We start from the raw sequence: 20,559 nt of genomic DNA, 5'->3' as shown, positions 1-20,559 counted from the left end.
TCTAGCTGAGATGTTAAATGTGCTGTGATGGCACAGTTTTGACAGCAGTTTTTCCAGATTCCATTAAACACATAATAATAATAATAATAATAATAATAATAATAATAATAATAATAATAATAATGTTATATTTAATACAAAACAGTAGAATCAAGCAGGGTTGACTTTGTAACAGGCTGAAAGTAGAGACAGCTCAAAGGCCCGTTCACTGTCCACGGCCTCTTTATGAATGAATTTAACTAAATGCATGAAAATAAAACATTCAGCCCATTTTCATGAGGAAATGTTTTCAGGATTATCTTTCATTAGCAGAGGTTCCATAAATAAATCGGTGACAAACTCAAAGCTACTCTGTGGAAAATAAATAAATATTTAACTTTTAGTTTTACTTCAATAGTACAACAGTTTGGTGAGAAGTAGATTGACCAAAAATAAGAAACACAAACTAACAGACAGACGTTTAACAGCTAGCAGTTTCTCTAAATTTTACACTGATTTTTATTTATTCTTTATTTATTTAAAAATAAGACAGTAAATATGAGTTTCAGTCTATGTTTAATATTTTTGGTCCCAGATTTAAAATTTAATGTTTTTTTTTTTTACTAATAAACAACAACCTGAAAATATAATCAAGGAAAGTAAAGTGTTAAAATGTCTTATTTTTCCCATAAACTGGCTGAAGGTTGATTATTAAGGTGGTGTTGTTAAATCAGGACGCCGTAAAATTTAGCAAGAAATTTCCAGAAAGCGGAGGAAAATAACAGCGTACTGGGCGAGTCACTGAGCTGCTTTTTCTGGCGCTCAGTGACTAGTGATGTAATATTCAGGGTGGTATCAACAATACTGATCCGATACTGATACTTTGTACAAAAACTTAACGTGTTATTGTATTTCAAATTATAGCTTCATAATGATCACAGGACATCAGACTACTTGTTCTTATTGTTTAGTTATGAAGAATTGTCATATAGTTGTGAGTTAATTGACGCCATTTGAACACGTATATCTTGTCATTTAACATGTATATACTTGCCTGGACTTTCAACAAAAACATCAAAGGAGTAAAGACAACACCAGCTCATCCCACATTCACTTTGTTGCCGCCTATACACTGTAAAAAAAAATCTGTCAAATTTACGGTAAAATACCGGCAGCTGTGGTTGCCAGGAATATACCGTGTAAAAAATGTGGAATCTGTAAAAGACAATACGGTATACTGGTTTTGTAACCCTAATTTTTAAGGTAGACAACGTATTATTTTACCAAAATCATGATAGAAAAAAACAAATATATTTGTCAATTATACAGCAATTTAATGTAAAAAATGCAACTTTCCATAGCTTTTTACGGATATTTGCAGTAAAAAAAAAAGTTATAATATAATAATATTTACAGTAATTTGTTGTTAATTTAACAGTAATAGGATAGACCCTATTATTGTAAATAACTGTAAAAATAACAGAAATATGTTAAACCTTATTAAAACCTTTGACAGTAAAAAACACAGTGAAATTGTATAACAAATTACAGCATTTTATTTTGACCAGATACATTTTACGGTAAATTCCTGGCAACCACAGCTGCCGGTATTTTACCGCTAAAAATACAGTACAATATGAGGAACATAAATGGTTTACCGTACATTTTACATTTGCAACCGCTAAATATAGAAAAATCTAAAGATGCTCATATACAACCAAGGTAGAGAATATTACTGATAAACAATGAGAAAATTTGACATACCATTTGAAAACAGACTAAACATATCATTTTCTCTATTCCTACAAAACAGCATAGATCTTGAGAATACAGCATGTGTCCATATATATGGCTGGTAATCCATGGAGGAATGAATAAACATGAAACAAAATATTACCTGCCCCTGACCTATCAACAGTAATGAGTCACTGGGTCCTGCCTTGGTGAAGGAAAGGACTCGGTGGAGTTTCTAATGCGCATGGTGTTGAAGATACAAGCTCTGCAGGAGTACTTCAATGTCCATCAGGAGTTCACTTTGGAGTGGCAGGATCCCCCTCTGCAGCAAAAAAAATGGACAAAGTTTGATCAGTGCTTGAGCAAAATGCACAGAAATGAACAAAACGTGCTGCCAAAAACAGATCTAATGATAAATGATTTCTTAAGTGTAAAATATACAGTTCTTAAAGGATAGCTATTGTCAAAATGCAACCTGGGCTGTTTTTTTTGTTGTTGTTTTTTTTTACTGTAAACGAGACAAACATATATCTAAAAGCATAATTACGACAAACGAGCCGTTTTTGAGATTGACCGTGATTTTATTTTGTGGTCAATAGCCAGTGAATGGGAATACTAGGGGGCTGGGGCATAAATTTGAGCACATCAAAATCGATACAGTAAAAAAACAAAAAAAAACACAGCCCAGGTTGCGTTTTGGCAATAGTTATACTTTAAATCTTGAAGTTAATGGCTGAATGCATGGTGATGAGACCTATCATTCAATCTACATTTTATAGCGTATGAAACTGCTCACCTGGACATGAACCTGAGCTCGGCTGATTAAGATTAGTGTCTCCTGTCCATCTTTCTTTAGCAAAACTTGAATAATACCACTGCTTACCTCTCATTGAATCTTTGGGTGCAGACTTAATTGAAGAGCCTCGTATAAACAGGCAGGGTGTGATGTTTAGGGAAACTAAAGAATACAGCCGCCATCATTTCTGCCAGAAGACTCATGGGGTGCAACGAAGCTTTCATTGTGGACTGGCTAGATACCTTCTGCATTCAGAAAGAAAACAAGAAGGGCATACACCATAAACAATAATAACTGACAAAAATAATGAGACAAGAAATTAAAGTAACAAAATAAGTGCAAATCAAGTTTCCCTGTGTTGCAGTGTAGCTGAATGTTTTTCAACAATTTGATTTACGGTAAAACACATACCAAATATTTCCAGCCAAGGTTTGTTTCAATCTTCAGCATTTTTTTCCTGCCATTGTCTTGAAACTGTTTCATCTGTCTCTCTCATTTGATGCTGTTTACAAAAACAAAACAGCAATATTGTAAAGGGGAAAAGGAAAATTAATTTAATGGGAAAAAAAAAAGATTATGACCTGAAATCTCACCATTTCCTGAGAGTCACAGGTCCTTTGAGTATCCTTATGGTTTCTGCTCAAATTCAGTGTCTGAAAAGGGCAGGAACAAAACAAACCTTTTTAATCATAATAAAGACAAAATAAGATTTAGAGACAGACGACAAAGAAATGTGTAAAATATCTTCTTGAATCTGTTTACTTTACTAACCTTGAAAGAGACTCTTGGGTCTTAGCTGTGCCACCACCCTTAAACCTTAAAACAGATGGAGACGATATGCTGGCCTGGCTTGAAATGTCCATATTTGGTGCTGTAAAACAATATCACAAACAATAGATTAATTGTACTTTTTGGACCTTGGCCAAAGCATAATCGAAAAAACAGAAAGCCCTTCATGGCTATTGTGCAATGAAATCATAATACTTACTGGTTTGTTTCTCAGATGTCTCCACTCCTAATGATTGTAGTGCCTCCAGTACAATTTCAAGGATTGAGGCAGACAGGTCCGGCAGCACCTTAGTAATGGAACTCCTTATGCTGTCCCCCATTTCCAAGATGTCTGATAAAAGAATGTGAATAAAGGTCAATTTACACCAAGTGGTACCTTTGGTCTTAAAATATGAAGCTGATCTTGCTTGATACTACACTTTTATACAGTGTTTCGTAAGTACCAAACTAACAGCACCATTATTGTGACAGCACACTGTGTTTCAATGGAACCATTTGGTACCCATACTTCATGTAAGATGTTAATGGATAGAAATCAATTAAGTCAGTGGGTTTTGACCAAAAAAATCATTTTATTTAAAACAGCTTACTATCACTTATGTCACACAGAACATCAGCAGGAGGCTCAGTAGAGGGCTCTTCTGATTTCTGCCACAGATCAGACTCTAGCAGACATCTCAAAGTCTCTCTTAAAGGCACATAATAGGCAAACCTATCTTTTCTGTTTTCATCTCTCCCTAAAAATATTTTCTTTGGTTCCGCATAGTTGAAGGCTTTTTTAAAGATCTGAGCTCTGGAGTGCACTGTCCTCAATGGCCCGGTATGACATGCAGAAAAAAGATCATAGCTTTTGACAGACTCGCAGACTTTATTGATGTCCTCCTCTGATAATGATGTGTCATCTTTTAACAGTGATGCAAGTTTACCCAAACTGTATGTCTGTCCCAACTCATGTATGTTCTGCATTTCCTCCACAATGTTCTGTATGGTTGAAGCAGGCAGTAGAAACTGACCCTGCAATTTTAAGTAGAATAGTGAAACGTTTCTCAGAAAAAGATCACAGAATTCAGGGGGCATTTCCATGTTATCTTCATCTGTAATAGACTGTGCAGCAGGCTCGGAAATCAAGGGTACAAAGTCATCTGATGTGGTTGGAACAGATGATGATTGACATGCAGACTCTCTATATAAATCACCAATGCTGCTGTCTGAAAACTCTGTGTTTACGTGACATGTGAGCAGCAAAAGATGATTTAACTCTAAAGGTATTTGTGCATCCTCTTACTGGACAAGTGACCACGTGTCCTTCCACAATATGGCTCTTCAGATGAGCTATTAACTCTTTAGAGTTCTGACACTGACGTTCACACATCGCCATTGCACATGTAAACGAAGAAACCACCACCACACCAGTGACATGGGGGGGGCAGAGTGTCTTCGGTAAAAATGAGCCTTAAACGCGCCATACCTGGTGTATGTCTGCTTGCAGCCTGCTTCAATACACCGAAAGAAACAACGTGGCTCATTCCGATGCAGTTTACAATGAAGCACGCAGCCCCTTGATGACTGAACTACCTTACCACAGAAATTACACGTTAACATAACTCCATGTACTTTGGTAATTCCTCCCTAGCGAATTAAGCACGCCATATACAGAAACTAATCCAGAGCAATGCTTCCCTCGCAACAGTAATGCTAACTCAACTCACAAATGCTAACTAAATTCACAACCTCACTCATAAAAAACGAACTGCTAAAATTATCTATAAACGCTGGGCTGGTGGATTTTTATAACAGAGATAACTTGAAGTTGCATGTACTCACCTCACCTCGAACTAATTGTAAGCTGCCAGGATGTCTACAAATTCCGAAGATGCTGTGGTCCAAGCAGCAATAAATGGCGCTAATATACGAGTTCAAAACTGTGTCCGTTAGCGAAGCCAACTTGAGTCTCCTGCATGAAAAAAAGAGCGGTTGGCACACAGCTCAGCAGCGCGCCACGCTATTGGTCATTTTCAGGTGACGTCATCCCGCAATGTAACGTCGCTCTTTGTTTCTTTAGGAGGTTCGAATTTGATCAGAAGTCACGTCTGCAGACCGCTGCAGCCACGTCTTGCCTTGCTTCCCCCTTTTTTGGTGAAATGGTTCGCTCATACTGCACAATGTTGCTACCAGATTTTTTTTCTATGCAATTCGAACGTAAAACGTCTGTACACACAGTTTACCAGCAGTTTAGCTACCAATCAACAGCGATCACACAAATTCAAAATTTAAGGCCGACCCACTTAAGGTGGTCTGATAATATGGCGTGAAACACAACAACATAAAGTTGTTTTAAAATAATGATTAAAAAAAGATTATTGAAATCAATTTTATTCACAACCATAAACTTTATTTTTAACATCTTCTTTTGCTGTTGATTTTTTTATCAGAAGGTTAACAATGATATACTGCAGGCCTAACTTTTAATCTGTATATCAGTATCTGAATTTAAAAAAAAAATAAAAATACTATCAGTTTTATTGTCTTTCACTGCTGATATTTGCTGTTTTTTAATGGTATGTACTGGTTGTATTATTACGGTGGACCCTATTTTTTAACATCTTGTTTCTGTAAAAATGAATGTTTTTGTTTGCTTAAAAATCTACAGCTTTATACTGTGAATTCCAATGTGCACAACCCCAAAAGATGTAGTTTTACTCAAATAATACCGTAAAATCTAAGTTTTTCAGACATTTTCAACATTACAATATGTAATTGTAAAATGTATGCATATTTATTTGTTTTCACAGAAAATATTTATAATTTCAACATTTTATTACAGTAAAAAACAAAGTTTTATCCAGTCTCACAATTAACGGTTATTCAATCTATTTAATACAGTAAAAGGAAGTTTTTGGTTTTATGCTCCATTACCGTTGGAATTTGACGGTGTTTTGCTGTATATTTTACTGACTTTTTTTACAGTGTAAGGAGGTGTTTTTGCGAGATTTCCATGGACATTCACAGCGTCCTGATTTATTGATTAGCAATTATATAGTAATATAATAATAGTAATATAATTTATTAACCAAACAGGCTGGAAAAGTGTGGTGTGTAACTCCACATGTTCATATAAAGAAAATACCTGTGATGATGCACCGAGGCGTTTCTGTTGGCTTTGAGAGCAGCGATGTTATAAAAGCAGGAATGACTCCTCGTGTCGCTCTCACCTGTAGACTGTCGGCTCTCATCACAGCATCAGCGGCGCTCAGGTTCCTACTGAAAGACACCCACAGATCTCTGTGCTACACATCCAATAATATCATTAATGTGAATGTTTTAATATTTTTAGTGCAAAATCTGATCTGGTCACAGCGCTGAAAAACACCAAAGTGTCCCAGCATGGAGTCAAATTCAAAGTCGGAGTTATTGTTTCAGTCCTCTGCTCTTAGTAAATGTAATAAATTTGACAACATGGTTGTAAAATCTTAGAGGAACCTTTTTCACCTTTTTGTCAGGTCACAGCACAAGAAATTAACTGATTTATCAAAAATTATTTCTTGCATAGTCATCAATGTTGACATGAAGCATTTGCTGGAGCCTGAAATGCTGTAAGTAGAACTCCAGATTAGATTAATGTCACATGATCATATTAAACAGAGACACCTCTAGAAAAACCTCAGGACAGTCTGGTGTTTAGTTTTTTTTTTTGTTGGAGGATTTTGTTGGACTGATGACGGCTGCAGAGTTTCAGAGGATGTAAATTTAAATCCAGAATCAGGATCTGTGTCGGCTGCTCAGGATCCAGCTTAGTGTGTTTGTCTGATCCTGCAGCTCACAGGAAGTTGCTCCACCTACAGCAGCATAGATAAACTGTGCAGTGATATCTCTGCAGGCAGGACGTAGATGTGCTAACGGGAGAAAATGAATTCTGTTTTTTCCCAGTGTCTTTTTCTAAAATCTACATTGTTAATGATGACTGGTTTTAAAAATCTTCCACTGAGACAAAAACAGCCATAAATGTAGATCCTCTATATGTTGATCACGTCTCTGTGTCAGTATAAGACTTTAGTGCAGCCTCTCTCTGGTTCACTGCAGTCTTTGTCTCTGTGTTTCTGTCAGGTGTTCACATTTACCAGCAGATGTGCGGCTGTGAATGGGATGAAGAAACAGGTGAAGTGAATGGATATCACCAAGAAGGTTATGATGGAGAGGACTTCATAAGCTTTGACCTGAAGACAGCGACATGGGTCGCTCCAAAACAACAGGCTGTCATGACACAGATGAAGTGGGGAAATAACAGAGCTATGATGGCTCTGTATAAGTATTACCTCACCCAGATTTGTCCTGAGTCACTGAAGAAGTATGTGACCTATGGGAGGAGCTCTCTGATGAAAACAGGTAAAATCTATGACCAGAATTAGATTGTTAACCAAAAGTTATATGTCTCAGTTTATTACTTAATATGATATTAAATTAACCTTTTCATGCATGAATTATGAAAACCTCAATCAGGGCTTTTTTTTTTCTTGAGTATTTTTATTCATCTTAAGGCATGAAAAAAAGATTTTTCAAGTACTTTTCATTTTTAAAGAGTATTTTTACATGTCCACTTAGTTGTACAACAAACATTTTGACTTATGAATTTGACAATATATATATATATATATATATATATATTTTTAAATATTTTATAACAGTATAACAATTTATGTAACAACTATAACAACTGTAACCCTGCCTATGGAGTGACACATCAGTGTTCAATGTAGTGGTTTATGTGCAAGTTTACCATCATCACTGACACAAATACAAGAAAACAGCCTTTGAATAGTTGTCCACTGTAGTGACCCCTAATGTGAAAGGGTTAATATAATTGCACTTTGCGTGGCCTTTTGACACATTTTTTAAATTTAATATAATTTTATAAACTACATCACATCAAAAGAAATTGGTATGGTTTTAATAATAATAGTAATGGGCGACCGTGGCTCAGGGGGTTGGGAATCGCATCTGTAACCAGAAGGTCGCCGGTTCGATCCCTGGGCTCTCTGTCCTGGTCGTTGTGTCCTTGGGCAAGACACTTTACCCTACTTGCCTACTGGTGTTGGCCAGAGGGGCCGATGGCGCGATATGGCAGCCTCGCTTCTGTCAGTCTGCCCCAGAGCAGCTGTGGCTACAACTGTAGCTGCCTCCATCAGTGTGAGAATGCAAGAGTGAATGAATAGTGGCATTGTAAAGCGCTTTGGGTGCCTTGAAAAGCGCTATATAAATCCAATCCATTAATAATAATAATAATCTTGTTGGTTGTTGGTCATCATAGCAGATCATCTTCCACAGTTTTAGCTCTGATATACTCATTTCTAATCCTTCTCACTCCTTATGATAATTTTAATATCATCAGTTCTGTCTCCTGTATTTGTCTCAGTGCCACCATCCTCAGATATTAAATCACAGCAGGTCTCACTGCCATCTTGTAAACCTTCCTTTCCACTCTTGCTCGTCTCCATCCACTCCACCTTGTCTGCACTCTTTTCTTCACGTCTCGTCTGCACTATGCACCTCTCCAGCTCAAATACAAGTAATAGTAATAATACAGAAAGAATGAACTGTTTGTCTTTACTCCACAGTTGTCCCCAAAGTGTCTCTCCTCCAGAAGTCTTCCTCCTCTCCAGTCACCTGCCACGCTACAGGTTTCTATCCTAACAGAGTCGAGATGGTCTGGAAAAAAGATGGAGTGGAGCTTCATGAGGGTGTGAACAAAGGAGAGATTCTCACCAACAATGACGGGACCTTCCAGATGAGTGTTGACCTGGATCTCTCATCAGTCAAACCTGAAGACTGGCACAGATACAGATGTGTGTTTCAGCTCTCTGATGTGAACGAGGACATCGTCACCAGACTGGACAAATCAGAGATCAAGACAAATGAAAGTGAGTCTGGAATCAGGATCAGATGAGTGATGAACATGGGAAACACACACTTGAATTACTGCAATACCCTGTGGTTCATGTTGGATGAGAAAGTTTGTTTGCTTTGATATTCTTTCTGTATATTTGTATATTTGTATTTGTAAATGTATATTTTGAAACATATGTTCAAATTTATTGGCAGTGTATTGAAATTTAATTTAATGGCAGAACTTTTATTGTTGGAATGAAAACAAACATTAGTGAGACAAATATGTAGTGACCATAAACGAAGCTCTTGTACATGATTGTTATCTGATTGGAAACTTTGTTCTCACCTTTTGTTTGTTCTGTGATCCACAGGAAATTCCATCTACATGATCATCACTGTTGTTGTTGCTGTGGTTGTTGTTGCTGCCATCGCTGTGATCACATTCATTATTTACAAAAAGAGGACAGGTGAGAAATAAACTTCCTGGATGTTTCTTGTATAATGCAACAACAATGATGACATAGTGCAAACAATAATAATGATAGTAAGAGTAATATGACTTAATTGAAGTCATTATTAACAGTTTTCAAAAGAAAACAAACAATGCACACAGGATTAAACAGGTAACAACCAAAAGCAGTGTAAGCTGAGTCTTCAGATTAATATTTAAGTATTTTAACACTTTCTCTGCCAGCAGGTTGCTAGCACTTTTAAATGCTAAATATATTAAACTGTTAATTATTAATCATGTTTATTTTATTTCATAACTTCTCTGCAATATCCCACTTGTAGATTTTTGTTCAGTTACTTCACTTTTTCTTGTCTGTTATTTACTTTTTTTCTGCATCATCTTTCTTTCTGCCAAACAAACATAACCTAAGCACACCTTTACCTACATTAGGAAGGTGTGCCTTCTCCAGCTTCCTCCTCGGACACAATTGTTTCAGTTGCTTTGCTCACAAAAAACTTTTTTTCCCCTCTTCTTTCTTAGCAGCCAGGTTTCTCTTTTAGAACAGCATTTCCTTTATTCAATTCCTTTATTTTATTAACCACAAATTGATTTTGTCACTAAGCTCATTATAAAAACTGCCTACGAGTATAAAATGATTCTGATTCAATAATATCATTTTACATGAGCTCATTTTGTGGGCAAAGTCAGAACATATCTATAAACATATGAGTAAGCCCAGTGTCTATGTTTAAGTGGTTTAATTTTACAAATTAAGTTAATGCTTTTTTCCTGATTGCAAAATGAAAATATGAAATTATGTTCATGCCTTACATAATACTTGAAAAAAGTGTGTTAACATTTATAACAAATTATTAAAATTATGTATTTTTTTCCCTTTTATTTCAGACAAACGTCCCCCATCTAGTAAGTTAAACTTTGTCCCTTTTCTCTAATCTCTTGTCTACACTAAATTAAAAAGGGTTTCTGTACTTTAATCTAAACAGTCTTTCAGGGCTGTTTCCTGTTGTGTTTTATTGTTGTAAAAGTGACAGATGAGAGCAGGATGTGGACTAACATTGTGTTTCTGACCTACAGCTACAGAGAGTCAGGAGTCAATGCTTCCTCAAGCCTAAACCACAAACAGCTCTGCACACAGTGAGTTACCTCATATTTGTCTCATGTTTTCTCTCTTTTTAAAACTTGTGTACAATAGTGGCTGTAGTAAAATCTCCTTTTTAAATAGAACCAAAAAAGTGCTTTAGTATAACTTTTAAATCATATTAAGAAAAAGATACATTTAAATTTCATTTTATTGTTATTCATTTAAATATTCATTTAAATGTTGTTAAATCATTTCATGAAATGATTTAACAACATTAAAACAAATGTGTTAATTCCATTCAGAAACATATGAAGTAAATACTCGATTGAATCAGAATTTTAGATCTTAATGAACCTAAATATGTTATTTGTGGATTTGAACAATCCTAACATTTAGTGTTTCTTTTTATATCTTCAGGTTTGTGGATAGATGGATAAAGAGAACCTGAGAGAAGACGTGTCAGCTCGTTGTTCTCCATATCCACATCATAAAATCTGTTAAAAAGATCTAAAATCTAGTTGCAGATGCTTATTAATCAAAAAGGTAAAGTTTGAAAATTAGTTGGCAAATTTGTAACATATACATCATAATGGTTGCATTAAATTATTCTGAATATGTGGTTTTCGGTTAAAAAAAAAAAAAAAAAAGTCATTTATGAAAGCTAAGATCTAACAAAACGTGACCACCTGGAGAGACGTAGAACACAATAAAAACAATGAAAGCGTCACAGCAGTCTCAGTACAGTCATAATTAAACCTTTGTGTGTTCATCTTCACTCAAACATATATCAGTTTAGTGTTTCTGGTGTGGGGGTTTTCTTGTAAATTATTTCATCACTCATGAATGGTGAGATTCCCTCACTCTCAGTGATAAAGGAATCATAATATATTTCTAAATTTTGTACATGTTTACTTGTGTATTTCGTAAAATTTGATTTAAAAGACAATCTTGTGTTGAATTCCAGGAGACCTTAAAAGATTTTTCTTTATGTCTGAATTTTTTTCTTAATTAATGAAGATTATGTTTATTCTCTGTTTGATTTAAGATATATTTTGAGTTTTTTGATTTTAGAGTTTAGTTCAAGTTGAGATTCTGGAGGTTTGCGTGGGTTATGTTTTTAACACATTGGTAGATGTGTTTCTGTTTATAGTTCAGGATTTTAAGGTTTTCCTCATTTGTCTGTAAACTTTAAAAAATTAATTAGTAGAATATGTATCAGTAAAACGGCATTGTTATTTCTCTCCTTTTCATACTTTGGTTGTCAATAAAGTCCCAAATAATCCAAATTTCTGTGACTTTGTCATAAAATGCACACTTAGGTACAGTTTCATGAATACTGCCTAAATATTAATGGACTCGGTACAATACAACTTGTGATAGTAGCTCAGTACGCTTAGGTGTCATAGTGAGAGCTCAGGTTCATCAAGTATCCTGTGACAGAGGACCCAACGCACACAGCGTTGCACGATGGTTCAATGTTTATAGTTTTTTTTGTCTCCACTCTTGGCTGTGCAGCTTTGCAGCTGATGTTTCTAGCACAGTATGCGGCACACACCACACACCCAGCAGGACCTGGGTTACTAGAAAGGAGAGGCATGAATAGATGATGGGGGATCAGTCATGTAGGTCACCCCTCCCCTGCAGCTGAGCCATAAACCACACCTCACCACATACTCCCAGCGCCGGACTTAGACCCCAGCAATCGGAGCTAGCCTACTCCTACTAGTCTGTAGAATGAAAGGGAGGAAAAAGTTAGATGTGTAGAGGGGCTTTACACACACTACACAGGGCTGCCTTCAACTGCATGAACGCCGCCTGGCAGTGCTCCGTCCACCCGACCAGATCTGGGGCACCCTTTCGGGTGAGATCAGTTAAGGGGTTAGTCAGCTCTCCAAAGCCTGGCACAAACTGGGTGTTTAACCAGCCGGCCCCAAGAACTGACTCACCTCCTTTATGGCCCTGGGAGGCGGGCAGGATGCTATGGCAGCTGTTTTATCCATCTGAGGGTCCGCCTGCCCACCTCCCAAGTGGTACTCCAGATAATCTGCCTACCTCTGTCCAACCGCACGCTTCTTCTGGAAGGGTAGAACAATGTCTGCGTCAGGGACTCACATACTGTGACACTGCATTCACCTTGCGCTGAAACTTGCAAAGAACTGTATAGACCAATCTTTCTTCACCACAAGAACTATGGGGCTACACCACGTGCTGTGTGACTCTTCTATTACTCCCATTTTTAGCATTTCAGCCAATTACCTTTTAACAATGTGTCTTTTAAGGTCAGCTTCCTCTAGGGCTGTAAATGCACTGTGACTCCTGGGCACGTTTCAAAATGATGCTCTATGAGAGATGTATGGTTGTGTGTGTGTGACAAATAAAATTTGAATATGCGGCTGGGCAAGGTGGAGAACACATCTACAAAATGCTGTTGCAATGCAGCAACATAGGCTCTCTGGACCTGTGTGAGATTGTCATCATAATAGAGGGAGGTGGGAATTGTGGAATTTTGCACCTCCATCCTAAACTTATCTCTCTCCTTAACCAGGCTTACCAGAGAAGTGGTTTAAGCCTCTTCCCAGTCTTTCAGAGGCTGAGGTGATATATCTGTGTGGCTCCTCCTGCGTCAGACCTTAACACTTCATAGTCAACGTCCCCCACTCGCAATGTAACCACGCAGGGTCCTTGCCACTTGGCGAGCAGCTTTGAGCTGGAAGAAGGGAACATTACAAGCACTTTGTCTCCCAATGACAATTGCCTCAGGCTAGCTGCTCAGTTGTACAGGTGCTGCTGATGTTCCTGGGCCTGGACCCCAAATTGTGAAGCTTTGCTCTCAGGTCCAAAACATATTGAATATCATTCTTAGCTGGGCTTGGACCTTCCTCACAGTTTTCCTTGAAAAGCTCCAACAGCCCCCGTCGCTTCCTGCTGAACAATAACTAAAGGGGAAAAAAATTCATGGAGGCCTGGGGCACCTCCTGCCCTGCAAACAGCAGAGGGTCTAACCAGCAATCCCAGTTGCATTCATCCTCGTAAAGAAATCATGGACTCTAAAGCCTTATTCAGCCGCTCCACCAACCTGTCAGTCTGAAGGTGGTAGTGTCCCTTGGTCAACAACTTAGTGTTTTGGGATTCTGGTTCTTTGATTTTTGTTCATTCATTATTGTTTTCTCTGTGTGACTTGTTTCCTAGTTAAGTTATATTATTCCTATTGTAGGTTTTCTGGTTTGTTATTAGGTCCCTTTTCATACCCTACTCTTGTCTCAGTGTCCTGTTTGTCTTCTGGATTAGACCGATTTATAATAGAATTTTACACAAACTTTGCTAAAGAGCACTTCCCTTTACTCCTACAAATGTTTGGTGAGGCTCTGGACAAGGACAGCAGCTTTCAGAAGCTTTTATCTCCCTTTCATTTAAGTCTTTGTTTTTCTTTAAGGGAAAAACAAAGACCCACTTAAATGTAATAGTTACAGACCAAGAAAACAGATTAACTGTAACTGCAAAATTTTACACCCTAAAAAAGTTGGCTTTATCCAGACTCATAGCTCTGCCAATAACATTAATTCAATTCAATTTATATAGCACCAAATCACAACAACAGTCACCTCAAGGCGCTTTATATTGTACAGTAGATCATACAATAATAGATACAGAGAAAAACCCTACAATCATATGACCCCCTATGAGCAATCACTTTGGCAACAGTGGGAAGGAAAAACTCCCTTTTAACAGGAAGAAACCTCCGGCAGAAGCAGGTTCAGGGAGGGGCGGGGCCATCGGCTGCGGTTGGGGTGAGAGAAGGAAGACAGGATAAAGACATTAGACGCCTAATTGATATTATCTGGGCAGCCCAAAATAAATCCCCCCGGGTGACTTTTCTCCAGCTATAGCCCTCTCCCATGATGTAGAGAAAGCATTTGACACGGTAGAGTGACGCTTTCTATTCTGTGTATTGTAATCATCCAAGCAAGGTGGTCAAACTTCTCTTTAACAACCTAAGAGCATTAATATTACTGAATTATATCATATAGTTATATAGTTCGATGGGGTATTGGGGGTCCCAAACTTACTGTTATTGTCACGTCCGGTGGCAGACGTGTGGAATTGGAGATCCCAAAATGTGGCAGCTCTGGTGTAGATAAGTATTTATTTAACAAAAGAAAATACAAACAGCAATGGGGTGGGTGAAGGTAGTGATGTGACGTTCTGTATCGAGACTTCGAAGCTTGTGTCGAGTAACTGAGGGGGCGTTTCCACGATGCGCGTATCGAGGCTTGCTTCATTTATGGGAGGAGCTGAAAATGATGACGTCCGAAGCCTCGCTGCCCGGCTGTACCACGTGACTGGTTCATGAAGTGGTTCGAACTTTGCCGCGAGCTATGACAGCGATATAAACCCCTCAGTCTTCATTCAAAATGTAGGTGTTTGATGGAGAGTTGCGGTTAGTGAGAGTTAGAGACAGTTTGGAGAGAGTTAGAGACAGTTTAGGAAAAAAAAAAATCGCCTACGACCTGCCACAGTGGAGAAACTGTTGTTTTTAAATAAAAACCAATGATGTGTCCCCTAAACACTAATCACTGTCCTTGCCTCAATGTTACAAAAGCACAACCACTGTCCACACCTCACCTCACAGTATATGATCATTTCCATTTTAGGCATTTCCAAATAATCATTTTCCATACTGCCAGTATAAATATACACAGTATACTGCCATCACTACAATATAGATGTTTTACACACTCCTTTTGTTGTTGACATTTACAGGCTGTGTGCAAAAGACCACACTCTTCAAATTCATGCCAACTAATATTTTTACGTACAGTAGATGTCCTACTAGAGCAAATGAAGCTTCAAGAAGCTTCGCGTTGGGGTGAACCAATTGGATGAAAAGCTTCAGTGCTTCATGAGGCTTCATCTGCCCATCACTAGGTGAAGGTGAAACAGGAAAACCTAAACTGGGTAAAACTAACAAAACAAAAACGAAGATGAAGGAAGGTCCGGGGAAATACATAGGGAGATCGAGGGGAAACAACACAGACGAACCAGCAATGACTAAGACAGAAGACAAGACTTAAAAACACTCAGAGAACACAGGGAGATCACACACAGGTGGGGGACACAGCTGGGAGTGATTAACGTGACGAGACTAGGGAGGCAAACTGAAAACACTCACATAAGACGCAGACCTTCAAAATAAAACAGGAAACACATACACGCAATGACACAACACAAAAACGTCACACAGACAGGGGAACATATAGGAACATGAAAACAAAACCCAGAATAATAATAACTACTAAAACATAAACTCCGGATCATGACAGTTATAATCATTACACTTTTAGTCTGAGGCATATAACTGAAGAAAGAAATACTGAAATTTATTTTTGGGTACATTCTGGTGCTCATACTAACATATTTAAGTTTTTGAATTTAGAACCTTCACTGCTGTCAGGAGTTTTCCTGTAATGCAACTCAGGTCAGAATAAATGGCACTCAGACAGGTCTGCAAATTTTAACGTGCACATGGGTGAGAGCTCGAGAGAGACTCACCCACTGCAGCAGTTGTCACTCTTTATTTATAGTCAAATATGTCTGAGCAGCATGTATTCTCAGAAATACACAGAAAAGATAAAATGCAGAACTGTGCCGGTCCAGGCTTCCTGTTTATACTTTCACAGCTAGTATAGCGTAACTTCTCTATTTAAGAGCAAACACATCTTACAAAGAAGATGAAAACAGTATTTTTCCAGTCACAGGAGGGCCTTTGCTAAATAAGTAAAATACAAATAGAAATACAAGTGGCATCAGCCAACATAAACATCCCATGACATTCCCTCCTGTTTTTACCAATTTAGCAACCTTACAGTGGCTCCTAATTGAGTCTTTCTAAATGCTAAGGCTTTATTATATACAACGAGTCACATCATCTACATCAGTCCATGGCCACTTGTTGGAACATTTTTAGTCAGGACTTAAGCAGTGACTTTATTACATTGAAGTTTCATACCAGTCAATGTCCTCTTCTACATCATGTGGTAGGGTAATGTACATATTAATTGAAGCCGTTACCATTTTCGACACCATGTTCTTCAAACAAGGTATGACACATGAAGTAAACAGACATAGTAACAATAGTAGAACACCAACAAAAACAAGTCCTTTAATCAGCAGGTACTTCCATGAGCCGCTCAAGAGCCACGTGAGCCAATCCTCTGTGTTTGTAACATAGTCCTTTTGTTGTACATCCCGAAGTTGTCTGAGTGTTTTCAGAGCGTTGGTCATATTGGATGAATGTACATTATCTGGAATGTATGTGCAGCATGTGTTGTTAAAGAGGACACATAGTCCTCCTTTCTCGGCGAGAATCATGTCCAATGCTACTCTGTGTTGCATCACCGCAATGCGCAGAGCGTCAATTTCTTGATTCTGTGCGTCGTCGATTTTACATCTTTTTTCGGGTGAGTGTTAATAAACTCACCAGGAGTGCAATACTAGCCACTAGGAGGACGAGCGTCTTCATGATGACCAGACGCACCAAGTCCTATAGGTGAGTAGACTAGGGGCGAGAAGAACAAGGGCGGGATTCTACCCAAACAGCCCTCTCTCCACCTTCCTAGATCACCTACAGGCAGGGGCGTCGGCGTCTCTTAGTCTATGTTGTCACTCACTTTTTTTACAGTGGCTCTGATGAATCCAAGAGGGTCTTTTGGCAATTTTGCACGCTGTTGGTGTGGTCAGGAGTACTTAATATGGTCCTTCCCAACGGGGTGAGTTCCAATTCTTTCTCTGGAGTATTCGTATAAGGACCCAATCGCCTGGCTTTAATCTGCAAGAGACTGGAGAAGCGTTGCACGGCAGTTCAAAACAATATCCCTATTTTCTACTACTTTTGCCTTCCCTTCTATTAAAGTTGTCTCTCTAACAGATTTATCTATGGGTTCATTTGCATCAATTCATGCATCTTTTCACTGAGGTCTGATTCAAACTATTGTTCTTCTGATTCTTTCCAAAAATAATTTCACATGTAACAATTTGTATATGTGTGTTTTGTATTTTTGTTTACCTCTTTGTTGTGATCTGGTGGAAATCTCTAAACACCATCATGAGTTCAGGCTTCAATTTCAACCCAATTATACTCCTCTGGGCTTCACCTTCCCACTGGCCCCTGTACCCTTCTCAAAGTGTCCTTTGTTGTCTTGAATCTCCAGCAAACACAATCTGTTTCTTCTCTGTTTCTTTTCAGTATTGTCTTTCAAAATTACTCCACGCATGGCAAATCTGACAATCAGTGTCCAGTGCTTTTCCACAGTTCAACTGCCCAGCCTGTAATTCACAGTGCATGTTTCCATCTTGTGGTTCCTTACATGCTGCTGCTGGTGTCCTCAGTTGACAGTGTCAATGGTTCAGAAGCACTGACTTTTGCCTGCTATTAATTCTTCTCAAGTCCACGATGTTCTGTCGGTCTTCATCAGGAGATTAACTGTCCTTTGAGCTTCTTCTCAGGATCGGGACAAGTGGGAGGTCAAGCTGTAAAATTTTAAACCAAACTCTGGCTGTTTGGTTTAAAACTCTGTTTTCTCCCAATTATGTTAATCTATGGTTTGAGAAAAGTCCACCTTTATTTATTTGTGACCTGTATTGACACACTAAACCATACCATTAATATCATTTTCATTTCTTTTCTTAAAACCTCCATTTGCTTCATTGGGCTAGAGTCTAACTCATCTCTCTCCCTCTGGGTGCTTACTTTTATACTTTTTGTTAAAGGACCTGAGTACTTTGTCCCACACTGAAAAAACTTGATAATAAAATTATTTTAACATTAACAGGTCTCTAGAGTGCAACCAATTTGTAACATTCCCTCTGCCCCCCCCCCCCCCCCCCCCCTCCACACCAACACCACCACCACCACCACACACACACGCACATAAAACATTAAGGATTGTACATGAACAGAAAACCTTTGTTGGAACCATGCTGAATTTCACCAGAGAAACACACACACATATGAAGAGAGAGAGAGTATGCATAGTATACAAACTGCTACCAAACAGCCATCATAATTCGTCATACAATGAGAACAAGACAAATCAACAATTGACAATAACTAATGACTTAATATTAAAATCTGTAACATAATGTATTGTTTGGAGTTTAGTCTTTACTGTTACTATTTTACCATTTCTTCTTTGAGCAACTGTAACCTTCCTTAGGGATTAATAAAGTATTCTGATTCTGATTGTTTCAGGATACATGACACATCTGCTTCCTGTATCTTTTGCTCGTTTCTCCTCCTCTTCTTTTCTATTTTTCTAAACCTGATGGCTTTGAACTTTTCTTGTCCATCTTCCATTGGTTTTAATTTTGGACTCCAGTATGAACACAAATCCACCAACCCGAGGATCACCACAACATAATCTAATAGACCTACACCTTAGTTCACAGATTCACTTTGTCTAAGGTGTATTTCTGGGATTTCACACAACCCAGGATTCAGATCATGAATACATAATGGGCTTGGATTTACAACATTATGAATGAAATGTGCTCTATTTGGAAGCAGCCGGCCCCCCTTCACAAACTTGTGTTGAATTCCAGGAGACCTTAAAAGATTTTACTTTATATCTGATTTATTTCTTAATTAATGACGTTTATTCTCTGTTGTTTGATTTAAGATATGTTTTGAGTCTTTTTGATTTTAGAGTTTAGTTCAAGTTGAGATTCTGGAGGTTTGTGTGGGTTATGTTTTTAACACATTGGTGGGTTTGTTTCTGTTTATATATCAGTAAAACTGCATTGCTCTTTCTCTCCTTTTTGTACTTTTGCTTTTCAATAATCCAAATTTCTGTGACTTTTTTTAAATAAAATGTACACTTGGCTAAAGTTTCATGAATCCAGCCCAAATATTAATGGATTAGCTACACTTTAACTTGTGATAGTAGCTCAGTAAGCTTAGGTGTAATGATGCCAGCTCCAGTCCATTAAGTGTCCTTGTGACAAAAGTATTGTGTGTGTGTTGTATTGTGGTTCGATGTTTGCTTTTGTGGATGTTTATTTTTTTCATTTGGTTTACCAACACTAGACTTGACAATTTGCATATGATGAAGTAACTGACCTCACAGCCCATTGTTCCTTCAGTGGGCTGGTTTCAGCTATTGTGCAAATGCACTGTTTATGGGAAACCTGCAGTCAGCTGAGACTGAAGAAGTCACCTGGATGAGTGACGAAATGTTTCTCCCACTGAAAACTACGTCCAGATGAACAGAATCAACCTTCACACTTTATAGACTTGTGCTATTCCAGAATGGTCGCCTGAATCAGGTAGAGTATAAAAGGAAGCCAGCTGCTTTTAGAGGGGTTGGGAACTTGGGCGTGTGTTGGCACGTAAACTCATACTTTATTTAATAAAGACTACCAGTTGATGGCAAAATTTTATTCCAGTCTCGTGCCATTTTGTTTGAACTGACACATGACCGCCAGCCAGCTTGACGGAGTTTAAAAGAACTGTTAGTGCAGAGATTTTGAAATAACGTTTGCCGAACATTAATAATCAAGGCTTCTTAAAACCAAATGGTGTTACATCTATAGCCACTGTTTGGTGTTTTAACAGTGTAAGGCTTGAGATGCTCTCAGCCACATGTCTCAGATTATTTTAGTTACTGATAGTTTAGCAGAAAATCTACACTGAACCCTTCAAGCCAGTAGATCCACAGTATGAATAAATATGATTGTAAACAAAAAGCAAACTGATAACAATTTAATGATTCAGATTGAGTCCTGTGAAGTTTACATTTATATGTATTTATGCTTTACATATATCACATA

The 20,559-nt window shown here is 37.9% G+C and overlaps 2 protein-coding genes and 2 long non-coding RNA genes across 6 annotated transcripts in view; 3 read left to right on the top strand and 1 right to left on the bottom strand.

Moving 5' to 3' along the window:
* Window positions 1–20,559, top strand: part of LOC101471753 (class I histocompatibility antigen, F10 alpha chain) — a 111,794-nt gene that overhangs the window by 24,488 nt on the left and 66,747 nt on the right. Inside the window, exon 3 of one of the 2 annotated variants that reach the window (XM_076878931.1) lies at window positions 8,911–9,254. The exons of the other annotated variant lie outside the window; for it this stretch is intronic. Within the exon in view, the coding sequence (XP_076735046.1) occupies window positions 8,911–9,239 (329 nt within the window). The 3' untranslated portion in view covers window positions 9,240–9,254. Of the gene's footprint in view, window positions 1–8,910; window positions 9,255–20,559 lie in introns of those variants that run through there. 2 annotated transcript variants of the gene reach the window in all.
* LOC101471461 (class I histocompatibility antigen, F10 alpha chain) overlaps window positions 1–20,559 on the top strand; it is a 76,057-nt gene that overhangs the window by 21,202 nt on the left and 34,296 nt on the right. The gene's annotated exons all lie outside the window — the stretch shown is intronic.
* LOC143414486 (uncharacterized) lies at window positions 2,485–5,467 on the bottom strand. 2 transcript variants are annotated; one of them, XR_013095105.1, is made up of 6 exons: window positions 5,123–5,467; window positions 3,498–3,629; window positions 3,281–3,380; window positions 3,103–3,162; window positions 2,921–3,011; window positions 2,485–2,754 (listed from the first exon to the last, which is right to left on the bottom strand). It is a non-coding gene; the product is annotated as an uncharacterized LOC143414486 (long non-coding RNA). The 2 variants fall into 2 exon arrangements; XR_013095106.1 differs by having other exon boundaries at window positions 2,485–2,751.
* LOC143414485 (uncharacterized) lies at window positions 10,588–12,020 on the top strand. The gene is made up of 2 exons (XR_013095104.1): window positions 10,588–10,787; window positions 11,152–12,020. It is a non-coding gene; the product is annotated as an uncharacterized LOC143414485 (long non-coding RNA).

This window comes from Maylandia zebra, linkage group LG22 (genome assembly GCF_041146795.1).
Source record: "Maylandia zebra isolate NMK-2024a linkage group LG22, Mzebra_GT3a, whole genome shotgun sequence".
In the NCBI taxonomy this organism is placed as follows: domain Eukaryota; kingdom Metazoa; phylum Chordata; class Actinopteri; order Cichliformes; family Cichlidae; genus Maylandia; species Maylandia zebra.
Note: the sequence above shows the minus strand (reverse complement) of the source record. Positions and strands in the feature narration are given on the sequence as shown.